The sequence below is a fragment of the Berghia stephanieae genome, chromosome 5 (assembly GCF_034508935.2).
Source record: "Berghia stephanieae isolate SIO BIC M18660-M18661 chromosome 5, UCSD_Bste_1.3, whole genome shotgun sequence".
In the NCBI taxonomy this organism is placed as follows: Eukaryota; Metazoa; Mollusca; class Gastropoda; order Nudibranchia; family Aeolidiidae; genus Berghia; species Berghia stephanieae.
In genome coordinates this window covers 71,058,628-71,081,127 of record NC_088364.1, presented here as the reverse complement: position 1 = coordinate 71,081,127, position 22,500 = coordinate 71,058,628, and the positions used below count along the sequence as shown (strand labels likewise).

Here is a 22,500-nt window from a genome sequence, read left to right as displayed (position 1 = left end):
CATTGGCCGTATGGGTCAGAACAACGGCTACTTATGAAGTAAGGGTTTTTTTCGCCAATATTATAAAGGCGATAAGATTTATTTGAGAATCGCCATAAAAGCTTTTTATAGCTTCCAAAAGTTCAGAGACTTAGAACTCTCTCTCTCTCTCTCGCTAAGTCATAAGGCCTTTCCCGGTTTGGGTGGCAGTTAATAAGTAACAATTGCTTATTGTCCTTTGGAAAGGACGCTAGCCCATTGCAAAGTAGGTTGCTTTCCACTAATAGTTGCCGGTTGGTTGGACAAACAGGTCAAGATAACAAAAAACTCGACTCAACTCGCAATTCAGCTATTTATTCTCTTTGTTTGTGACTCGAGTTAAATGTCGATTGAGCTATTTATTCGTCTTCTCCAATTCCAGCAAGATAACCGAACAATCTCTATTAATTATTTATTAATCAACACTATAAAACACCAATTCGCATACTCAAACATCTTCAAGTTCTCACTTGCACCCCCCCCCCCCCCCCCCGCACTATCAAAGACTGGATCGAGCGCTCTTCCTGAATCATGTGTGAACACAACAGATTTTTAGACACCTTTAACTCATTCAACCCTAACACCGACTATCTATATCGGTTGTTTATCCGGGTTAGTTTTACCCCATGTCAATTTATTACATTTTTTCGAGACAAATTATATGCGTAGTAAGTATCAAAGCTAATGTTTTTCATTTTTACATGTAATGTTAATGGTGGTTGAATAAAAATATCTATGCACATGCTCATTTTTAATACATTTTTTCCAATTTTGAAAAGTAGCGAAAATCTCTAGGATTGAATGAGTTAAGCAAAGATTATCAAACTACTTCAGCCCAAACACCAACAATAAATAGCTGCCACAGCACATTCAACAACTCTCTCCGCCCTTGAATACAAATAGATACTCAGAATTGAGTTGACTTCCGAGTAACATTCAGATTCAGATTCAGAACAGATTCATGCCTTTTTTTACACGGAAATATTCCTAAACATAAACTATTGTAGTACTTAACAAAGCAAAAGTTTCATAAACAAATTCAATCAGGCCGCTGAACTCAAGATCTAATCTTGGTTATTCATCCGTTACAACACAAATGTAGGAAGTACTAGAACTAGAAAACAGCATTTTGATTGTGATATGCCTGCACGTGGCATTTCGGTTTATTCGTCTCAGTCAATTTATAGTAAATTAGAGTAAGATGAAAAGAGTTTCAATAACACATTCCTCTCCTTCCCTCTCTCTCTCTCTCTCTCTCTCTCTCTCTCTCTCTCTCTCTCTCTCTCTCTCTCTCTCTCTCTCTCGCCTTTGCTCTGTTACAGCTGGAAAGTAATAACATTGTCTCATGTCAAATTAAACCGCCTTTGTACCTCAGAGATCAATTTCCATCATTGAGTAAATAAAACTTTCTCACGTGAGACTTCTTATTCCTCTAACCTCAGTAGACTTAGTTGTAAAGTGACTCTTGTATGCATTGTACACTCCGAACTTGATTTGCGAAAAATTTAAGCAACTAGAGCAGCGGATTTTATTCATCTCAATCAATAACCCTTTATAGTTTGCATTGTAGTTGGTTCGTTTACAAATTAGATTAGACATGCATCTATATTATTTCAGTTTTCCCCCATTATAAAATATGTAAATGCCATCCGACATAAGTAAACATTGAACACGCCGAGTGTTTGATTTTTTCCCTAGCACACACACGAATACCGGGATAATGGATGGCCGGTGTGAGATCGAAATTTTTGTTTTTCAGCCGATTTGAAATTATGGGCATTCATTCATTCAATGCGTTTTGCATCTCATGAATTTGAACTTGAATTAACTACAACACCACCGGTATAAAAATCAATGGATTAACTCACAGGCAACCACATAATGTGTAGTTGTAGATGTAGTTGTAGTAGTAGTAGTAGAAGCAGCGGTATGTGTAAAACTCCCGTGAGCGGCAGTATGTGTTATCAATTTACAAGGATTACAATAAAGTGTGGTTAACCAATCAATAGTCTCTTCCAATATCTTCACTCAATAATTCAACGGATAGTCAATAATCCACACATTGATTGAAACCATCGTCGTCTGTATTGGGCTTGGTAGCTTAGAGGAGACAGCGGGTGCCTGGGGTTAGCATAATTTTTGAACAATTAATTGCTATGTATTGCTATGTCTGAAGGGATGTTTGATGACCATGATTCTTGATAGCCTTGGGCAGGACATCTTATCGCAGTGACCTCCGCGAGACCTCTCGCGTCCGTATTGAATTTCTTCGATATAAATGAATAAGGCCTTGTCCTTTTTCAATCTCGATTTTATTTCATAGATACAGAATATCAAAGAAAGACATTTACATCATCTGTGAACAAATACATAACAGTGAAACGTAACAATAACTGATATCCTAAGGCTTTTATAATTCTCTAAGCGACTTTTGTCCAAATTGGATTGTGATAGATCTTTGTCTTTTTTAAAATGAGATATGAACAGAAACGTATTTATTATAATACAAACCTCGTGTATCAGATCAGTAGAGGAAACTGGGTTTATTTCTTCTTCTCAATTTAAATTTCTTAATAGTTGACCCTAGCTGGCGGTCTTTAAGGTCTATTGTCCCCTAGACGCAGATGACGGAAGTCTTAACTGTACACGACTTTTTCTTCTTCTTCGTCTTGTGGAAACCTCCAATATTGTCGAGGATCACTCCACAGTTTGTAGGGTTTTACATTGTAAACTTGTTAAAACTCTGCACATAGTACTAATAAAGAAATACATAGATTAAAAAGTCACGTTGTGAACTCTAGCAATCGGGTGAAGGCATTGTTGGCAACCGTTTTCAGCCACGTCAGCTGGGAGGCTATTCCATAGTCGGGCAGTGGAAGGGAAAAAAGAAGACGTGTGGGCGTTTGTTTTTGATGTTGGGATGGTTACGTGATTCGTTATTAGGACTCTTTTGTAACCCTTCGTGTCAAATACATTTATTCTCATTTCGTCCATGCTGCTATTGGGAAATTAATGTTGATTTCTGACTCTTGTCTTAGATTACTTCACGGCAGGGGACATGGCATTTACTATCATAGAGAAAAAAAATCACCAAGGGAATTCATTATTTTTGGATTTCGAAACTCACGAAATATCCAATTCAATCTCACTTTTTGTTGAGCGTGAATAAGACGCACGTTTTGCTAAATTTCAGTACTGCAATGATCTAGCAGTATTTTCGTATTTACATCACGTGTAAACAACAACAAATGTTTTGGCCAAATATATCTACACAGCATTAAAATTAAAATTTGTTCTTGCTTTATTTCCACACACGATCGTTTAACGTTTAGAGACGTATTCAAATAAATAAAACTTGACATTAACTGGTCATAAAAACCCATGTTATCCTTTTCACATAATTTTATTCATTAACAATCATTTTCAAATTTTATAGCAAATTCTGTATCTGTATGGTTGGCGCTGAAGAAACCAGTGGTCTGGTTGTATTTCAGCGGCGTCCTCATTGGGCGCGGGCCCAAATTGTTAACTATCTAGTTAACTATCGGACTCTGGAAAAACTCGTATGAAAATTTGTCCAGAAAACTTCGCGAGGAGGTGCCAGGTTAGAGAGTTTTTGCCCCCAAATTGTTTTTTCTTTCGATGACTACGATGTTACTAGTGTGCATCTACTGTGTGAGTGTGTCTATGTCTATATTGTATTGTTATAAAGGTGTAACCAAATGACAAATTGCCACTTTTTTTTTTTTTTGAGGACAGTAAAGATTTATTATCAAGATGAAAGGGTCATTTAAATCAATCGATATTTGAAGGACGAGTTTTTTTCTGGCCAAATTCGTGTCTTTCTTTCCAGAGTACGACAGTTAACTGGTTAATCATTGTGTGTCGTTTGTGTCAAGATAAGAGGGTTTTTTTGTGGACAGCTTCGTGATGTGTCTTGTCAACTTACTCTTTGATTTCAGATAAGAATAAATGATAGATAAAAGGTAGCCCAGATATTTTTCTGTCCTATTAAAAGTCGTGGTATGCGTGTCGCCTGCCTGATGCTAAAAAACAAAAACAAAAAACCCCACAAAAAAACGTATATATATATATAATAATATATATATATATATATATATATATATATAAAGAGAGAGAGAGAGAGAGAGAGAGAGAGAGAGAGAGAGAGAGAGAGAAGGAGAAGACAATATTCTACATGATAGTGTATATTTTTTCCAAAAAAAAAAAGGTTTTTAAAACTGGCTGAGTTGTGTCCATAATTTGAAGTTGACAATCTGTCAAATAATCGGTTTGAGATAAACGGCTTCGAAGTTAGCTACACATCCAATAAACGTTTACGTTTAAATTGCTCTCCAAAAAAAAATATTAAATTAAGATGTTTAAAGTGTACATTGTACTTTAAAATTTTGTATCCCCCCCCCCCCCCCAAAAAAAATAAAAATAAATAAAAATAAAAATAAAAAATAAAAACCCGATCATATTGAAAAGTCACAAAACACCTTTTATTGGCCATAATACTCGTATTATGTCAAAATTATTTCCGATGTAGTCTTATTTAGAGCGTTAATCGCATGCGCACACATATACACACAATATATATATATATATATATATATATATATGTGTGTGTGTGTGTGTGTATGTGTGTCAGATCGTTTTGTAATATTAATGAGTAGGTCGTTAAGCTGTGAGATAACCAGGAAGAATGTTCACAATTGTTACGAAATAATTGGCGTCTTACATAAATATGTACCTCTCTTCATAGTTATGTGATATTCATTAGGGAATGAGAGTTACACTGAAAAACATAATTATTGTTTTGCTGATTATATTGGACACCATATTTAAGATTGACAATGGAATTGGATTCTAATGGGTACGATTACGAGTACCGGACTTTAATGGACTCCTCGGATGACCAAGAACTTGATCTCGATGACGAGTAAGTTGAATTAATTGATACAACGGTTAAAATAATATGTTCAATATGCAGCGTATAGATAGTTCGAAGATGACGCCACTCAGGCCTTTATTATTGTTTTTGTCATCCGCGTTTGTGAGTTATTCTCACTAAACTGTATTAACCTGACTATAAACGCTCATGGTTACAGAGTGTTTGTGTGTTGGTCCGTTATACTTCCGGATGGCAATGTTGTGAACTCCTTGGCCAAGCGCATTCTATCTATAGGGAATGAGGTTAGCGGAAGAGTAGCGTCCCTTGATTGGTAGTCACGAGCGGAAAAGTTATTAGAGAGAGAACGTCATGTTGGTTGTGCGGCATGAGACACTTCATCGAAAGCGAGGACCAGAGAGACGCATACGCAAAACCATTTTGACGTTCTCTCTGTAAGGCGATGTCCAATCAAGATACGCTCCTCTTCCGCTAATCTCATTCCCTATAGATAGTATGCGCTTGGCAAAGAAGTTCATAACGTTGCCATCCGGAAGTATAACGGACCAACACACACAACTGTGTGTATCCACGAACGTTTATAGTCTGGTTAATACAGTTTGGTGAGAATTACTTATAAACGCGGATGGCAAAAAACAATAACAAAGACCTGAGTAACGTCATCGTCGAACTATCTATAAGATCGAACTGAAGATGATGTCACTCAGGCATTTGTTATTGGGTTTTTTTTGCCATCCGCGTTTATGAGTAAATCTCTTTAAACTGTATTAATGGGGGCTATAAACGTTCAAGGTTACACATAGTTTTATGTGTTGGTCCGTTATACTTCCGGATGGCAATGTTGTGAGCTTCTTCGCCAAGCGCATACTATCTATAAATAGAACAAAGATAACGTCACTCAGGCCTTTGTTTTTGTTTTTTGCCATCCATTTTCGTGAGTAATTCCCACTAAACTGCATTAACCAGACTATAAACGATCAAGATCACACATCCATCGTTTTGTGTGTTGGTCTGTTATACTTCCTAATGGCAATGTTGTGATCTTTTTGGCCAAGCGCATACTATCTATAAAAACAACATTACTTAACTCATTCAAAATGATCTTTATTGTTTTTTAACTGACATTTTGTGATTCATTCATTGATTGAATGATTCACCGTAGCCATCGTTATGTTCTCTGAAAGCCAAAAGGACTGGCAGTTTGACGTCATTATTTGGTTTTTGCACCGCCTAGTGAGTTGTCATTAGTAGAGCTCATGGAAACAAGTTATTTCATTGGTTGAGCTATTGAATTCAACTCACGATTTGTTTTCTTTTGTAGCAAAAGACTGGCATTTTGACGTCATGTTTTGGCCAGTGTCAGCGTAGCCATCGTTATGTTATTAATAGAATGTAGATGACGTCACACATGCCTTTGTTATTGTTTTTGCCATCCGCGTTTGTGAGTTGTTCTCACTAAACTGTATTAACCAGACTATAACAGTTCATGGTTACACAGAGTTTTGTGTGTTGGTCCGTTATACTTCCGGATGGCAATGTTGTGAACTCCTTGGCCAAGCGCATACTATCTAATAAGCCTGACAGTGAAATCCAAAAGGACTGGCAGTTTGACGTCATTTTTTGGTCAGTGTCAGGCGAAAGATAGAACGAAGATGACGTCACTCAAGCCTTTGTTATTGTATTTTGCCATCGGCGTTTGTAAGTGATTCTCACTATAGATAGTATGCAGATGACGTCACTCAGGCCTTTGTTATTGTTTTTGCCATCCGCGTTTGTGAGTTGTTCTCACTAAACTGTATTAACCTGACTATAAACGTTCATGGTTACACAGAGTTTGTGTGTTGGTCCTTTATACTTCCGGATGGCAATGTTGTGAACTCCTTGGCCAAGCGCATTCTATCAATACTGTATTAACCAGACTATAAAAGTTCATGGTTACACAAAGTTCAGTGTGTTGGTCCGTTATACTTCCGGATGGCAATGTTATGAGCTTCTTTGCCAAGCGCATACGATCTATAACTTTACGAAGGCCACCGATTCACACACTCGCCGCGTTGTGTGACCTTTTATGCTAGTCGCATAACCCTGGATCACTTTGCGGCGCTGCACTGCGATTGATGAGCTTTTCTTAAGGTTTTTTTTTATATAGCGCAATATCCACTAAACGTGCTCAAAGCGCTTTACATGGGGTCCCTGACCAACAGCAACAAGTAACATGTAGAACGAGACATGACGCCTGTTAGGCGATATTACAATTTTATTCCGACATAGACAACGCTGTTAACCACCAGGTACTCAGTTTACACCTGAGTACGGTGAGAGAATCTGAGCAAAGAGCCTTTTCCAAGCGAGGCTCGAACCCAGGACCTTCCGATCCGAAAGTAAGTGTCATACCATTAGACCACATAGCCTGAGTTATTCCAGTCTTCCTTTGTAATAGTGCGGCTATAAGGTCTAGTAGTATAACACTCGTCTTCGGATCGATCGGAGAGTCCTGGGTTCGAGTCCCGCTCTGAGTGGCGCAAAGTTGAGTCCTTGGAAAAGGCTCTTTACTCACATTCTCTCACCGCACTCGGGGTGTAAAATGAGTACCCAACCGTTGACAGATGTGTCTCCATCCGAAAAAAAATGTAATATCGCCTAACAGGCGTCATGTCTTGTCCTGCATGTTAAGTGTTGCTGTTGGCTTAGAACACTTTGTAAAGCGCTTTGAGCAGGTTTAGTGGATATTGCGCGATATAAAAGCTCAATAGACTCTGAAGAAAACATTACATAAAGGATGAATAAAGGCAATTTTATCATAATTGTCTTGTTGTTCATATCATCATCATCATCATCATCATCATCATCATTGTCACAGTAAAGATTGTTCACAATTATCTTATTAAATTTTATTTTATTAAGAACTGAATTCATCTCACTCCAGTTATATTTCGGTAGGCTTAGATAAACTTTACCTTCTAATATTAGATCGTCTTTCCTTTTATAGCCTTCCCTCGAATTAATTTCTAATTAGTGAATACTTTTCGTTCTACATTCTGTCACGTAGCCACTTATTATAAAAGCTGATAGGTCTAACATTCGACACTCACTTTCTCTCCACAATCTATGCCGGACGGCCAGTCACTCTATTCCTATATATATATTGTAAGATTTTTATCTTTTGGGACTTTGTAGATATTATATCTACACCATTAAGACGCCGGAGCTTTTAACTTTGACTGTATAATCTTCAAGGATCAAACCCAAGCCCGCTGTCAGAGGACTTCACAATAACTTCTTACCAATTGCCTGGAAGTGGAATTTTACGAGTCCAATCCTATTATCAGAGGAATAGATCATCCAAGCCCATCAACTGCCTGGAAACGTAAACTTATGAACCTGAGATATTATCATAAGTTACGTAAAATATTCATATCTCTATTTGTAACTGCCACGATCACTGTTTATCTCTTTTAATTAAATTTCATCATTATTTTTATTTCATTGTAAACAAATCGTTAATTGTTTTTCATTTATAGTAACTAGTAAATTCTGGGGCCTCATTCTACATATATCTTTATGCATAGTCGAGTAGCTCTTTACTCACTTGAGACCATGACATTTTGGAGGGGACACATATAAAGAATTGAATTTATTTAGTTACTTATATCTATTTCATCTAACTTTAAAGTTTAAATTGTAAAACTCTTAATTGCCCCACTTGATCATATTTTAATTGAACTCCCTATTTACAGGATTAATTTTTTTTCTTTTTCATTTCTTCATTTAAATGGAATAGCAATTTATCCATTCATTCTTTCATTCAAATTGAATAGCATTTTATTGATTCATTCCTTCATTCATTTATTCACTTATAAATTATTCATTCATTCATTGTTCATTCATTTATTTATTCATTCATTCATTCATCCATTCATTCGTTTATTCACTCATTTATCCAATCATTCATACATTTATTCCTCCCTTCATTCTTTCATTCATACATTATCCATTCATTCATTCATCTATTCACTCAGTTTTTCATTCATTCATTCATTCCTTGTCCACTTTGTTATTATATCACTCATTTCATTTTGTTGTTTGCCTCATTCATGAATTGTTTTCAATATGTTTACATTCCATAACGATTCATTCACCTGTCATCCAATCACTCAGTGTTGTGAACACATTTTGTAACTATTGTAAATCTTACGATATTTTATTGTTTTGTATTTCAGACATCACTGTTAAACACTCTTCAATGCCTAATTACAATTGTTGAACAACCATTGAACAAGAGAGAGGTCCCAGCCACGAACTGAGTTGGTAAATATATCCTTCATTATTCTCTTTTACATGAGTTGGGCATCACATAGTAACTATAGACATCGTGATTTGTTTTGCATAGTGATTTGTTTTAAATGCATTTTTGGCATACTACTGTTACCGAAAACCACTTATATATTATGTTCTGAAAAGTGAGTCTTTAAAAACTAAATAATAATAAAAGGAGTCTACTAGCCGTCGTGTTATATTTAGTGATAGATAACTTGGGATTATTTTGGCATCCTATTATTGTTATCACACTCTAGTATATTAGCGTCATTGCGAATAATTGTACACAAACTAACGACGAGTCACACACATTGGTGATACATTTTTCGTAGTAACATAGTTTAGAGTACACGCGATTGACACATTGTTATTGACACAAGTCATAATAACTCCGCATTGTATTGACACATTGCTTTATAAGATATAACGATAAAAGGCATCAAATTCAACATACATAAGTTGAAATAAGAGAGAGAGATTTCTAAAAATAGAACAGTTCATTCCAGTAAGTGTAAATAAATAAAACAGTCAGTAACAGTATCCTGTCAATATAATATATATATAAAACATCGTAACTAATTTATTGCAACATGGAAGCAATAAAAAGATACTTAAGTCTCGCAAAGGACTTAGAAATACCCCAGGAAAGAATATTTTCATGGTGCGAAGAGAAAGTAAAAGAAGAAAAAGAACATGAAGAAAGAATTCGTAGAGAAGAAAATGAAGAAAGAATTCGTAGAGAAGAAAATGAAGAAAGAATTCGTAGAGAAGAAAATGAAGAAAGAATTCGTAGAGAAGAAAATGAAGAAAGAATTCGTAGAGAAGAAAAAGAACACGAAGAAAGAATACGTAGAGAAGAACGAGAAGAAAGAGTCCAAGAAAGGGAACTAAAAAGACAAATAGCTTTAGCAGAAGAAGAAACCAAAAGGACCCAAATGATGCTGGAAATTGAAAAAACAAAAACCGGTCATGAAAGAAAACATAATAATAGTGATGAATTTTTCGTGAAACTTCCACGCATGCCAACATACGATGAACGCTCAGACTGTCTAGAATCCTTCTTACACCGATTCGAAGTTCAGGCTAAAGGTTATCGTTGGCCAGAAAGCAAATGGGCCACAGCCTTGATTAACTGCTTATCTGGAGAACCGCTAAAAGTTTTCTATACCTTAACAACTGAAGATGCAGATGACTATGGAAAAATTAAAGACGCTCTACTAAAAAGATTTAGATTAACGGAAGATGGTTACCAGGAAAGGTTTCACACTGCAAAACCGGAAAATGGAGAAGACTTTAATACATTCGTGAACCGAATTACTCAATTTCTAAATCGGTGGCTTGAGTTGGCAAACGTAAAACAAGACGACTTTGCAGGCCTTTACTATCTCACGCTGAAGAATCGAATCTATCAAGCTTGCAACCCAGATTTAGTCGCATTCTTTAAAGAGAGAAAGCCAGAAAACTTGGACAAATTAAAAATCTACGCAGAAAACTTTAACAGCGCACATCCATTGACACCCCTTAGCAGAACATTGAAGGAACCATACTACGCTGCTGCTGCTCAGAGTCCAGGTACACCTAAAGTTCAGTACTCAAATAGAACGAGCCGATCAATCACTCGGAACACGCAAGTGAAACAGGAGGATCATAGTAACAAACCATGGAACAAACAGTTCAATAGAGACCATAGCCGATCCTATCAAAACAAAACAAGAAATAGCACTGACAATAATACTGAGTATAAGAAAACCAACAAACCTATAATTAAATGTCAATATTGTGGAATGAAAGGCCACACAGCAGACAAATGTTACAAAATCGTGGGATATCCAAAAGAAACTGCAAATGCATCACTCCAAACAGGTGTAAACAATCAGACACGAGTAATGTCAGGAGAAAATATAAATGTGTATTGCGTGAAAGGTATGTCACTTTTAACACAAACTCACAAATCAGGATCGCTATTTTTTTGTGAAGGCAAAGCTAATGGAACTGATTGCAAAATATTGAGAGACACAGGATGCAGTACAGTAGGAATAAAAGCATCTTTGATCAATGACGAAGACAAAACTGGAAAAACGGTACAATGCATCACATTCAGTGGCACAGTCGAAACCTTTGAAACAGCTAACGTGTACATAGAAACCCCATACTATACAGGAATAGTGGAATGCTGTATACTTCCCAACCCCGTCGCTGATGTTATTGTTGGCAATATAAAAGGTCTTAAAGACAACCCAAAAGATGTAAAAGAATGGTCATTAACCCAAGAAACAGCTTGTCTAGCAGAAACAAGAAAGATGACTAAGACAACAGAGAAGCCAATGACTATTTCTCTAGAACCACAACAATTTGACAGGAACAGGTTCATTGAAGAACAGAAAAAGGACCCGACTTTAACTTCATATTTCAATATCGCAAACAAAGGGACGAAATCAAAAGTTGAATACATCATTGAAAAAGATATTCTGTTCAGGTTACATAGGAAAAGAAACAAAATAGCTAAACAACTGGTCACGCCGAGTATTTACAGAAACAAAATCCTTGGAATAGCGCACGATTCAATAACTTCTGGACATCTTGGGAGCTCTTCCACATTGAAGAGAATATCCGAGAATTTCACATGGCCTGGAATTACTAAAGACGTCCGAGAATATGTGAAATCTTGTGACACATGCCAAAGAAGAGTCGCAAAAGGCAGAATACCGAGATTGCCATTAGAGACAACCCCAGTTATTGAAAAAGTTTTTCAAAAAGTTGCAATTGACATTATAGGCCCTTTAACAAAATCAGATAGAAACCATACACACATACTAACACTAGTCGATTACGCAACCAGGTGGCCAGAAGCGATAGCATTGAAATCAACTACATCGGATCACATAGCTGAAGCATTGATGACAATTTTTACTAGAATAGGCATACCAAATGAGATACTGTCGGACAATGGACCCCAATTCACATCACATATTATGCATGAAACCATGAAACTCATGGGAATCCAACACTCATTCACAACTCCCTACCACCCCCAAGCAAATGGTCTTTGTGAAAGATTTAATGGCACTCTAAAGAATATGTTAAGAAAAGTGTCAGCAGAAAAACCAGATGATTGGGACAGATACTTACCAGCAATCCTATTTGCATATAGAGAAATACCACAAGAATCTACAGGCTACTCCCCATTTGAGTTGATGTATGGACGATCACCTCGCGGCCCGATCAATATAGTAGCCGACATTTGTAAAGGGAATGAGGAGGACAATAACGAAATTATGTTTGCTTACGAATATGTAAGAAACCTGAAAGACAGAATAGAGGACACGTGTAAGCTAGCACAGGAATCCGTCACTAAAAAAGCAGAGAAATACAAGGAATACTCCGATCGAAAAAGCAAGTCAAGAAAATTTGAGATTGGTGACAAAGTACTAATACTCTTACCCGATGACTCGAGTAAACTTTTAGCTACATGGAAAGGACCATTCAAAATAACAGCAGTAAAATCTAATGTTAATTACGAGATTAAAATTTACAACACAACAAAGACATTCCATGCAAATATGCTAAAAAAGTATTTTGATAGAGACACAGTGTCGCAACCTATGTTTACTAATATCGAAGCTTCAAATGCAGGATTAATCATACCGTTGGTCATGGGACACAGACACCCGAGACAGAAAAACAAACAAAAATCGCACAATTGCAACCACCTAAGACAAAAAAAGAAGTACGCAAAGTACTTAGGCTCCTAAATTTTTACAGGAAATACATTTACAACTTCGCGCACATCGCGACACCGCTAACAAATCTGACAAAGAATGGGTCACCGAACAAAATTGTTTGGACAGAAGCGTGTCAGAATAGCTTTAACCAATTAAAGGCATTACTCTGTTCAGAACCAATTCTTAAATTACCCGACATGTCAAAAGAATTTGTTGTAAGAACTGACGCGTCTGATAAGGGCATCGCAGGTGTACTATTACAGGAGCATGAGGGAACTCTAATGCCTTGCTTATATGCAAGCAGAAAATTATTGGACAGAGAATCACGATACTCTGTAATAGAGCGTGAAGGACTGGCCATCGTCTTTGCTTTAAAGACATTCAGCAGATATCTACTGCTAAAAGAGTTTGTGGTCGAAACGGACCATAAACCACTCACGTACATAAGAAATAACAAAATGAATAATAGTAGAGTACTAAGGTGGAGTCTATTTTTGCAAAATTACACTTTCAGTATCTCTCACATACCAGGCTGTGAAAATATTCACGCCGACCTACTTTCTCGATTAGTATAAACACGTGAGAAGGGTATAACTTAACCTCCCATGCATACTGTTAGTTACCTCGCAAACTATGCCAAATCAGAACGCACAATTTCGATAATTTTATTTGTAAACATGATGACCCAACTTAATGTAACATTGAGTATTGTTTGGATATATATACCATACCCATTCATGATTTGGGAAATCTTCTCTTTATCTATTATTGTTATGAATTTTCACTCATTTATGATTAATAATTGAAATGTCAATATTTCATTTACATTTTCATTCATTTCATTTAGTAAATTACCTTCATATCATCGACTTTAATCATGCTTCATTGCCATCATTATTGTTTATCACAATGATTTGTAATCACATTGCCATCATATTGTTTATCACAATGATTTGTAATCACAATCTTTCATTGTTATTGTCACCCATTCATATACCTACGTTAATATAAACATTTCCATGTCTAGTTAATAAATAATTTAATTGTAGCACAAATCATAACAATGGATTAATGCTAGAGTATCATGATAGTAAATTTACTTCCGTTTGTAAAATCTATCTTTCCCATAATGGTTAAAGAGTATATTTTAAACGTGGGTGGGGGGTGTCACAGTAAAGATTGTTCACAATTATCTTATTAAATTTTATTTTATTAAGAACTGAATTCATCTCACTCCAGTTATATTTCGGTAGGCTTAGATAAACTTTACCTTCTAATATTAGATCGTCTTTCCTTTTATAGCCTTCCCTCGAATTAATTTCTAATTAGTGAATACTTTTCGTTCTACATTCTGTCACGTAGCCACTTATTATAAAAGCTGATAGGTCTAACATTCGACACTCACTTTCTCTCCACAATCTATGCCGGACGGCCAGTCACTCTATTCCTATATATATATTGTAAGATTTTTATCTTTTGGGACTTTGTAGATATTATATCTACACCATTAAGACGCCGGAGCTTTTAACTTTGACTGTATAATCTTCAAGGATCAAACCCAAGCCCGCTGTCAGAGGACTTCACAATAACTTCTTACCAATTGCCTGGAAGTGGAATTTTACGAGTCCAATCCTATTATCAGAGGAATAGATCATCCAAGCCCATCAACTGCCTGGAAACGTAAACTTATGAACCTGAGATATTATCATAAGTTACGTAAAATATTCATATCTCTATTTGTAACTGCCACGATCACTGTTTATCTCTTTTAATTAAATTTCATCATTATTTTTATTTCATTGTAAACAAATCGTTAATTGTTTTTCATTTATAGTAACTAGTAAATTCTGGGGCCTCATTCTACATATATCTTTATGCATAGTCGAGTAGCTCTTTACTCACTTGAGACCATGACAATCATCATCATCACATCATCATCATCATCATCATCATCATCATCATCATCATCATCATCATCATCATCATCACACCACACATCATCATCATCATCATCATCATCATCATCATCATCATCATCATCATCACACCATCATCATCATCATCATCATCATCGTCATCATCATCATCATCATCATCATCATCATAATCATCATCACCACCACCACCATCATCATCATCATCATCATCATCATCATCAAAGTGTTGCCAAAAAGGGTTTACTTTTCCACGATTATATAAAGGCCATTGAAGATGATTGATGTTTAGCCAGGGGATTATTGGATAATCCTTTTGAGAAATCCTAAACCAATTAGTTTTCGTAATGTCTTCTCTATTTTATAATAATTTGCTTCAATTTTACCTTTCCTCTCTCAAACTACTGTCACATTATTATCATTATCATCATCATCATCATCATCATCATCATCATCATCATCATCATCATCATCATCATCATCATCGTCGTCGTCGTCGTCATCGTGGTCGTCGTCGTCATCATCATCATCGTCGCCGTCATCATCATCATCATCAACATCATCGTCGTCGTCGTCGTGGTCGTCATCATCGTCGTCATCATCATCATCGTTGCCGCCGTCGTCGTCGCCATCACCATCATCATCATCATCATCATTATCATCATCGTCTACTTTGCTTCAAGGCCTGAAGCTTGGAATCGCAAAAATACTAACACAAAATAGTGAAAGTGAAAAGACGTCGGAAGCCAAAGCCTTATTCCATTATCACTCTTTCGTTGAGTATTTATGCTAAATGACCTTTTGCCATTAGCGTACCGTTAGGGTACCTTGATTGATGCCGGCGCGAACGACCCCCTGTAAAGCTTACAACACATTTACAACACATTTACACACTTTTGTGATATTCTATTCAATTTTATTGGGATTTAATAGCTGGATAGGCCCGTACTGACAACACATCGTGTGTCATGCGTTCGACAACACGGCATTCCGATCGATAAACGATTTCCCCCAAATCCCCTGTGTGTAAAAGAACCTTCCTACATATTCATGAATGTCGTACTCTGTAAAAAAAAACAAGCCATATTTAAAAATTTGGCCAGAAAACTCGTTCTTCAAATATCGATCGATTTAAATGACCCTCATCTTGGCTACAACAAATAAACAAACTCTCAAACCTGGGACTTCGCGGCGAAGTCCCAGGTTTGAGAGGTTTTTTTGGTTTTTTTTTTTTTTGCCAAGATGAGGGTAATTTAAATCGATCGATATTTGAAGGACGAGTTTTCTGGCCAAATTTTAAAATACCATGGTGTTTTTTCTGAGTACAGCAGCATATTCATGAATGTATTGTGCGCCGGGTTGAGAGGGGGTGGGGTGGGGAGAGAAAGTGTAACTCGCTAGTGGCTGCTCTATTGATGTTATGCGTTTAGTTACAATACTCACAATATCCGCCAGTCTAATGAATACAATACTAGTGAGAACCAACCATTCATTAAAATGGCTGTCTAAATAAAAAACAATAACAAAGAGCTGAATGACGTCAAATTCGTTCCATCTATACATTTTAACGCACGAGTTTTTGTTCTTGTTGTTTTGTTTTTGGTTGTTGTTTTTTAAAAATTTTTGTAAGTGTATTCTCTTTTTTAATGTAAATATTCATATTTGTTTTGGTTTTGTTGTTGTTTTTTTTTTTTTACAAAATATCACATTTCGTCAAATCGAAATGTGATATTTTGTAAATTTACAAATTTGTGTTTGAGTTTTTGTCTTCTGGCGAAGGCCAAGGGCCGAAACTTTGTTTTGTGTTGTTCCCTTATATATGAGTCACATCTACTCACTTTATTTTTCTCTCCATCAACGGGCATACAAATAGCCCAAATACAAATACTTTGACATTTTTTCCCCACGACATTTACTCATCGAGTTTACGAACTTTTAGAGGTCTTTGTTTAGAATGGATTCTTTTTACACAAAACCTAGATATTCAATTTTGCTTTTAAAAAATCATCACCCAAGGCCATTTTGTAATTTTGCATACGCCAAGCTGTTGGTTAGAGCTGCAAACGAAAGACAAAGACAGATGGAACAAACATCTGAATATTTGTTTACAATGCTATGAAACGCATATTATTTGAAAATAAATAACAAAGTCAGTGATCAAATAAACAGAGTTGCCGTCCAATAATAGGATTCAATAGTCGTAACGTCACTTCCTTCCTAATGACGCATGGTAACTTAGTAACACTGGCTCTAAACTATCGGAACAATGGCGGACGCCCGTATGAAATAGTTCTCCGGCGAGCATAAAGGGTATCCAGAGGGAAAAAAACCCCAAACATTTGATCATGTTTTGACTTTTACACATTCTGATCACAAGGCATATGAAAAGTTCTAGCCAGAATGAAGAATAAAAAGTAATGATTTTCTTTGTTTAGAACCAAGATGGCCGCCGTTGCCGGGTGGCGTGACATCAGACTACTGAATCCAATTAAGCCTGGTTATCTAGTTAGCCAATATTTCGCGTTCCAGAGGTCCATTTAACATTAGACCAGAGCAAAGAAGACATGAAAGTAGACCGAAAAACGAGTTTAGAGATGAATTAGTTCTCGATCTTATCAGCTTGTGCAGATGAAATTCCTGTGCATATAAAGTATCTTCTAAGGGCGCGCGCACACACACACACACACACACACACACACACATATATATATATATATATATATATATATATATATATATATATATAATTATTTTTAAAACGCGCATATTACAATTTGTTAATCCTATTTGTTACAAATGATTTAATGAATATAAAATTGAATACTAATTTCTAAAGGCAACGAGCTTTACAAATCGATTGATATTCACACCCTATTCCCCTCAGCCGATTTTGTGTCGTTATTTCATTGGACACAGCTATACCTATTCAAACACTCCTCGTTCACACTTAGTCCACTTCCTCCTTAACCAGTTAACTACCGTACTCCGGAAAGACACGTAATTAGAAATTTGGCCAGAAAACTCGTCCTTCAAATATCGATCGGTTTAAATCACCCTCATCTTGACAAAAAACTCTCAAACCCTGAAACTTCGCGAAGTCCCAGGCTTGAGAGTTTTTGCCACGACGAAGGTCATGTTGATCGATTGATATTTGAAGGACGAGTTTTCTGGCCAAATTTGTTTTTGCCAGAGTACAACAGTTAACTAGTTAACATCTGTTTCCGTTCATGTTTACTCTGTCAATCAAACTTGATTCGATTTATCGAGCAACGCGACATGTGTGCATATTTTTGTACATTCTACGATGACATTGGCTGTCCTGCTACTCGCCTTTCATCCATTTGTTCAACCTGACAACAACTTATTATAAAAAAACAATTTGCTAGAAGATGTTACTTCAAATCTCAATGGATTAAAATTACCTTTACTGTGTCAATGGGTGGGGTTCCTGACCTCCCATAGTGGGCAGGGAGGTACTTACTGCGTCTTCTATCCCCCTATATCTGTTTTCCAATTGTCTTTCTGTTTTTGCTTTTGAATGCTTGGTTTTGTCCTGACCTTATCGGAGTCCTTGGCTGAGAGGGAAACAGTCGAATGTATAGTTATAGTTTTGGGAGATGATATTTTTTTCCTTGTAAATCATCTCTCTGTTATGTACTGTTACTCTTTTCATTTTTAACATATTATGATTTGTAAACATTTGAGTGTGTTCCGCTTTGTGCTTGTGTCTGGATGAGACTTTTAGGTGATCTCAAACTAAGTAATTTGAAAGTGTGCTCTTGGAATCTACATCTGTTTCCTATTTGAACCAATTCCCCTTTGTCTTACCTTTTCTTATGTGCTTTAATTGTAGTTTTAGAACTTATTACTGTCCCGTTTTCCTCCTTTTTACTGGCGCTGATATGACCGTATGTGTTGCGAGCGCTGTAAAATCCTTAAAAACTAAAAACAAACATCCTATGATGACATTGGCAGTCCTGCTACTCGGCTTCCATCCAATTGTTCAACATGACAGCAACTCATTATTTAAAAAATACAATTTGCTAGAAAATGTTACTTTAAATCTCAATGGATTAAAATGACCTTCACTATGTCAAAAACTCTCAAACCTGAGACTTCTTTGAAGTATTTTCTTTTTAGAAAAGCATTTGACAACGAAAGTATTATACAATCTAAAGTACAATTTCAACTATAAGGAATGAGATTAACGGAAGAGTAGCATCCCTTGATTGGACGTCACCCATAGTCTGTGACGTCACCGGCGGAAACGTTATTAGAGAGAGAACGTCATGTTGGTTGTGCGCATGCGTCTCTCGTCCTCGCTTCCGATGAAAGCGGCTTGAGAGACTTCAAAACCAAATTGACGTTCTCTCTGTAAGGTGACGTCCAATCAAGGGACGCTACTCTTCCGCTAATCTCATTCCCTATATGAAATATGCCAACAGACATTATTTTAATGACATAAAACGTGTTTGAATTTTCCCATAGTTTGTAAAGTTGATACATTTTTAAAGCTTTCTTTGTTTTTTTTGCGGTCACGTGATTTATTGGTTTAATTGTTATTATTATTATTATTATTATTATTATTATTATTATTATTATTATTATTATTATTATTATTGTTATTATTGTTATTGTTATTATTATTATTATTATTTATTATTTATTATATCATTATTCTCATATCATCATCATCACCATCATCATTATCATTATTATTATTATTATTATTATTATTATTATTATTATTATTATTATTATTATTATTATTATCATTATTTCATGTGTCACGTTTGTTAACCTTTTATTTTTGATATGTAATGAACATTATGTGTCCGCCCTTTCATTACTTAAACAAAAATAGAAGCAGAGATAACAACATAAGTTGCTGGTAATCTTCTTGTTCTTGTTTGTGTGGGTGTCTCTGAGCGTGGGTGTGTTTACCGCTTTGACAAAACGCAGTTAATTTCATTTCGGCCACAAAACGTTTACTTCAAACTTTTACTCTAACTTCAATCACATCGAACCCCAAATCTGTCTCGGAAAGCCTGAAACTTCTAATAATTCTTGAGTTTGAGAATTTTAGACAAGTTTGTGGTCATTTTAATTGATTTATAATTGAAGTAAAGTTTGTTTGGGGTTTTTTTCCAAAATGAAATGAACATTTCGTGTAATGTGTTTCATGAGAGTAGGGATAGTTAAAACCCTAATACCAGCTCTTGGACATCGGCTCATTGGTTCCAGACATCGTTTGAACAGTATTCTATAAATGTCAAGTGTAATCCTCAACCACTCTCTCTCTCTCTCTCTCTCTCTCTCTCTCGCTCTCTCTCTCTATCTCTCATCCTCTCTTTTTTTTATCTATCTTTATATCATTTTCTTCATCTTCTCTCTCTCTCTCTCTCTCTCTCTCTCTCTCTCTCTCTCTCTCTCTCTCTCTCTCTTCCCTCATCCTCTCTTTTTCTATCTATCTTTATATCATTTTCGTTATCTTCTCGTTCTCTCCCCCCCCTCTCTCTCTCTCTCTCTCTCTCTCTCACACACACTCTCACTCCCTCTCTCTCTCTCTCTCCTTAAAACATACATATATCATCTATCTATCTCTCTCAGCGGGTGGTTGGATGGGAACATCACCCTTGAATCATATACCTATGATGTTCGCATGGGTGTACGATCCGATAGTGATGTCGTTTCTTCTTCTCTTTACTAGCTTATCCTGCTTCTTTGGTTTGTGATTGTATTTTTGACAGGGGATATTTTTTTTTCTGTAAATCTTCTGCCTGTTTGTTCTTGGTTATTTGTAATTTAGCTTATGATATTTTTAGGTTATGATTTTGATTTACATTTGAACTATTTTTGTTAGATTGCTTGTTTGTTTTTTTTTTTTGTTTTTTTTTTTTTTGTTTCAGCGGTCTCTCATATAACCTCAATTGTGTTGGAAGAGACCTAAAGCAACAAACAAAAAATATCTCTCTCACTCTTTCTCTCTCTCTCTCTCTCTCTCTCTCTCTATATATATATATATATATATATATATATATATATATATATATATATATATATATATATATAATTCTTCATTTAATGTACACATGCCAATCTACAAATGAAATCCAACATCCACATATGTACATCTCCATCCCGACCCTCCCTTTCTAACAATGCCCAATCGATTGGCAAGACTGAAGTAAATTCCTTTAGACTTCCTTTGCCAGGAAGTTAAGATAGTTACCACCAAATTGGTACCAAAAAATAACCCGGATATTTATGTAGCTACTTCCCTGATAATCTGGACTTGTGTATACCGGATGCCCCAGCAATCTCAAAAGATTATCTGGGTGTGGTACATCTGACATATATAGTACAATGTATTTTTTAACAGAATTATTTAGCTTATTGGGCTTTTATATAGCGCAACATCCACTAAATGTGCTCAAAGCGCTTTACAAGGGGTCCCTGACCATCAGCAACACGTAACATGTAGAACGAAACATGACGCCTGTTAGGCGATATTACAGTTTTTTTGGGACAGAGACAACGCTGTTAACGGTCAGGTACTCATTTTACACCTGAGTACGGTGAGAGAATGTGAGTAAAGAGTCTTTTCCAAGGACTCATCTATGCGCCGACCGAGGCTCGAACCCAGGACCTCCCGATCCGAAAGCGAGTGTCATACCACAAGACCACATAACCGCACAAGGAATCCATAAGAAAAAAAAAACAAACTGTCTGACAGAAAATATAACATGTTTGATTTTGGCCACACACACAAAAAAAAACCTACATACTGTAGCTTGTCAAAAAGTCCTTAATTTAAGAGTTCCAGAAGATTCAGGTTCAATTCTTTTTTTACAAAATGATTTAGATGTGACCTATTGATTGGGAGACAAAGTAATACATGGATTACAGAGAGATGACTTAACATCATTATTCAAATGGTATGGAAGATAAGGAGAGAGAGAGAGAGAGAGAGAGAGAGAGAGAGAGAGAGAGAGTGTGTGTGTGCGGGATAGAGAGAGAGAGAGAGAGAGAGAGAGAGAGAGAGAGAGAGTTGTCTAACTTAATTGTGGTTTGGCATTGTGCGACAGAAAAAAAAGTAGTCCTTCGGCGAAGCTATTTAGTCCATGGAGTCGGAGTTTATCCCGGTTTTGCCTCTTAGGATAAGGGACAGCACGAATGTGGAGGGCTCGTGTTGAATATGTCAATACGGAAACGTTTCTGTCTCAAAATCTTTGTTTATCCAACAACAAAAACAATGAAATTAAAACGATAATCCTTACACTTACCATCTCCTCTTAGTTCCTCATTGGAGGAGCATAAGGCGTCAATAAAGTTCCTCCAGGCATCTGAATCTCTGTCCTGGTACAGCCATCTAAGTTCAATCCATGTCTTTCCACCAGCTTCTCTCATCACCTTTATCTATCTTCGACTGTCCTCGAGGTACCTACCTGTCTGCTCTCTTTCTCTTTCTCTTTCCCGATGGGGGACCATCTTAGTGTTGTGTAAGGCAGTCGACTATCTAAATAAACATTATCCAAACGATAATATTACACGTAAAATCCAAAGAGAGAAAGGCTGGTCGCTATAGATAGAA

The 22,500-nt window shown here is 36.3% G+C and overlaps 1 protein-coding gene across 4 annotated transcripts in view; it reads left to right on the top strand.

Annotated features, from left to right (window-relative positions):
- The window catches only part of LOC144973562 (uncharacterized), a 105,733-nt gene that overhangs the window by 39,805 nt on the left and 43,428 nt on the right, over positions 1–22,500 (top strand). Inside the window, exon 1 of one of the 4 annotated variants that reach the window (XM_078916169.1) lies at positions 4,443–4,963. The exons of the other annotated variants lie outside the window; for them this stretch is intronic. Coding sequence (XP_078772295.1) covers positions 4,878–4,963 — 86 coding nt within the window. The 5' untranslated portion in view covers positions 4,443–4,877. Of the gene's footprint in view, positions 1–4,442; positions 4,964–22,500 lie in introns of those variants that run through there. 4 annotated transcript variants of the gene reach the window in all.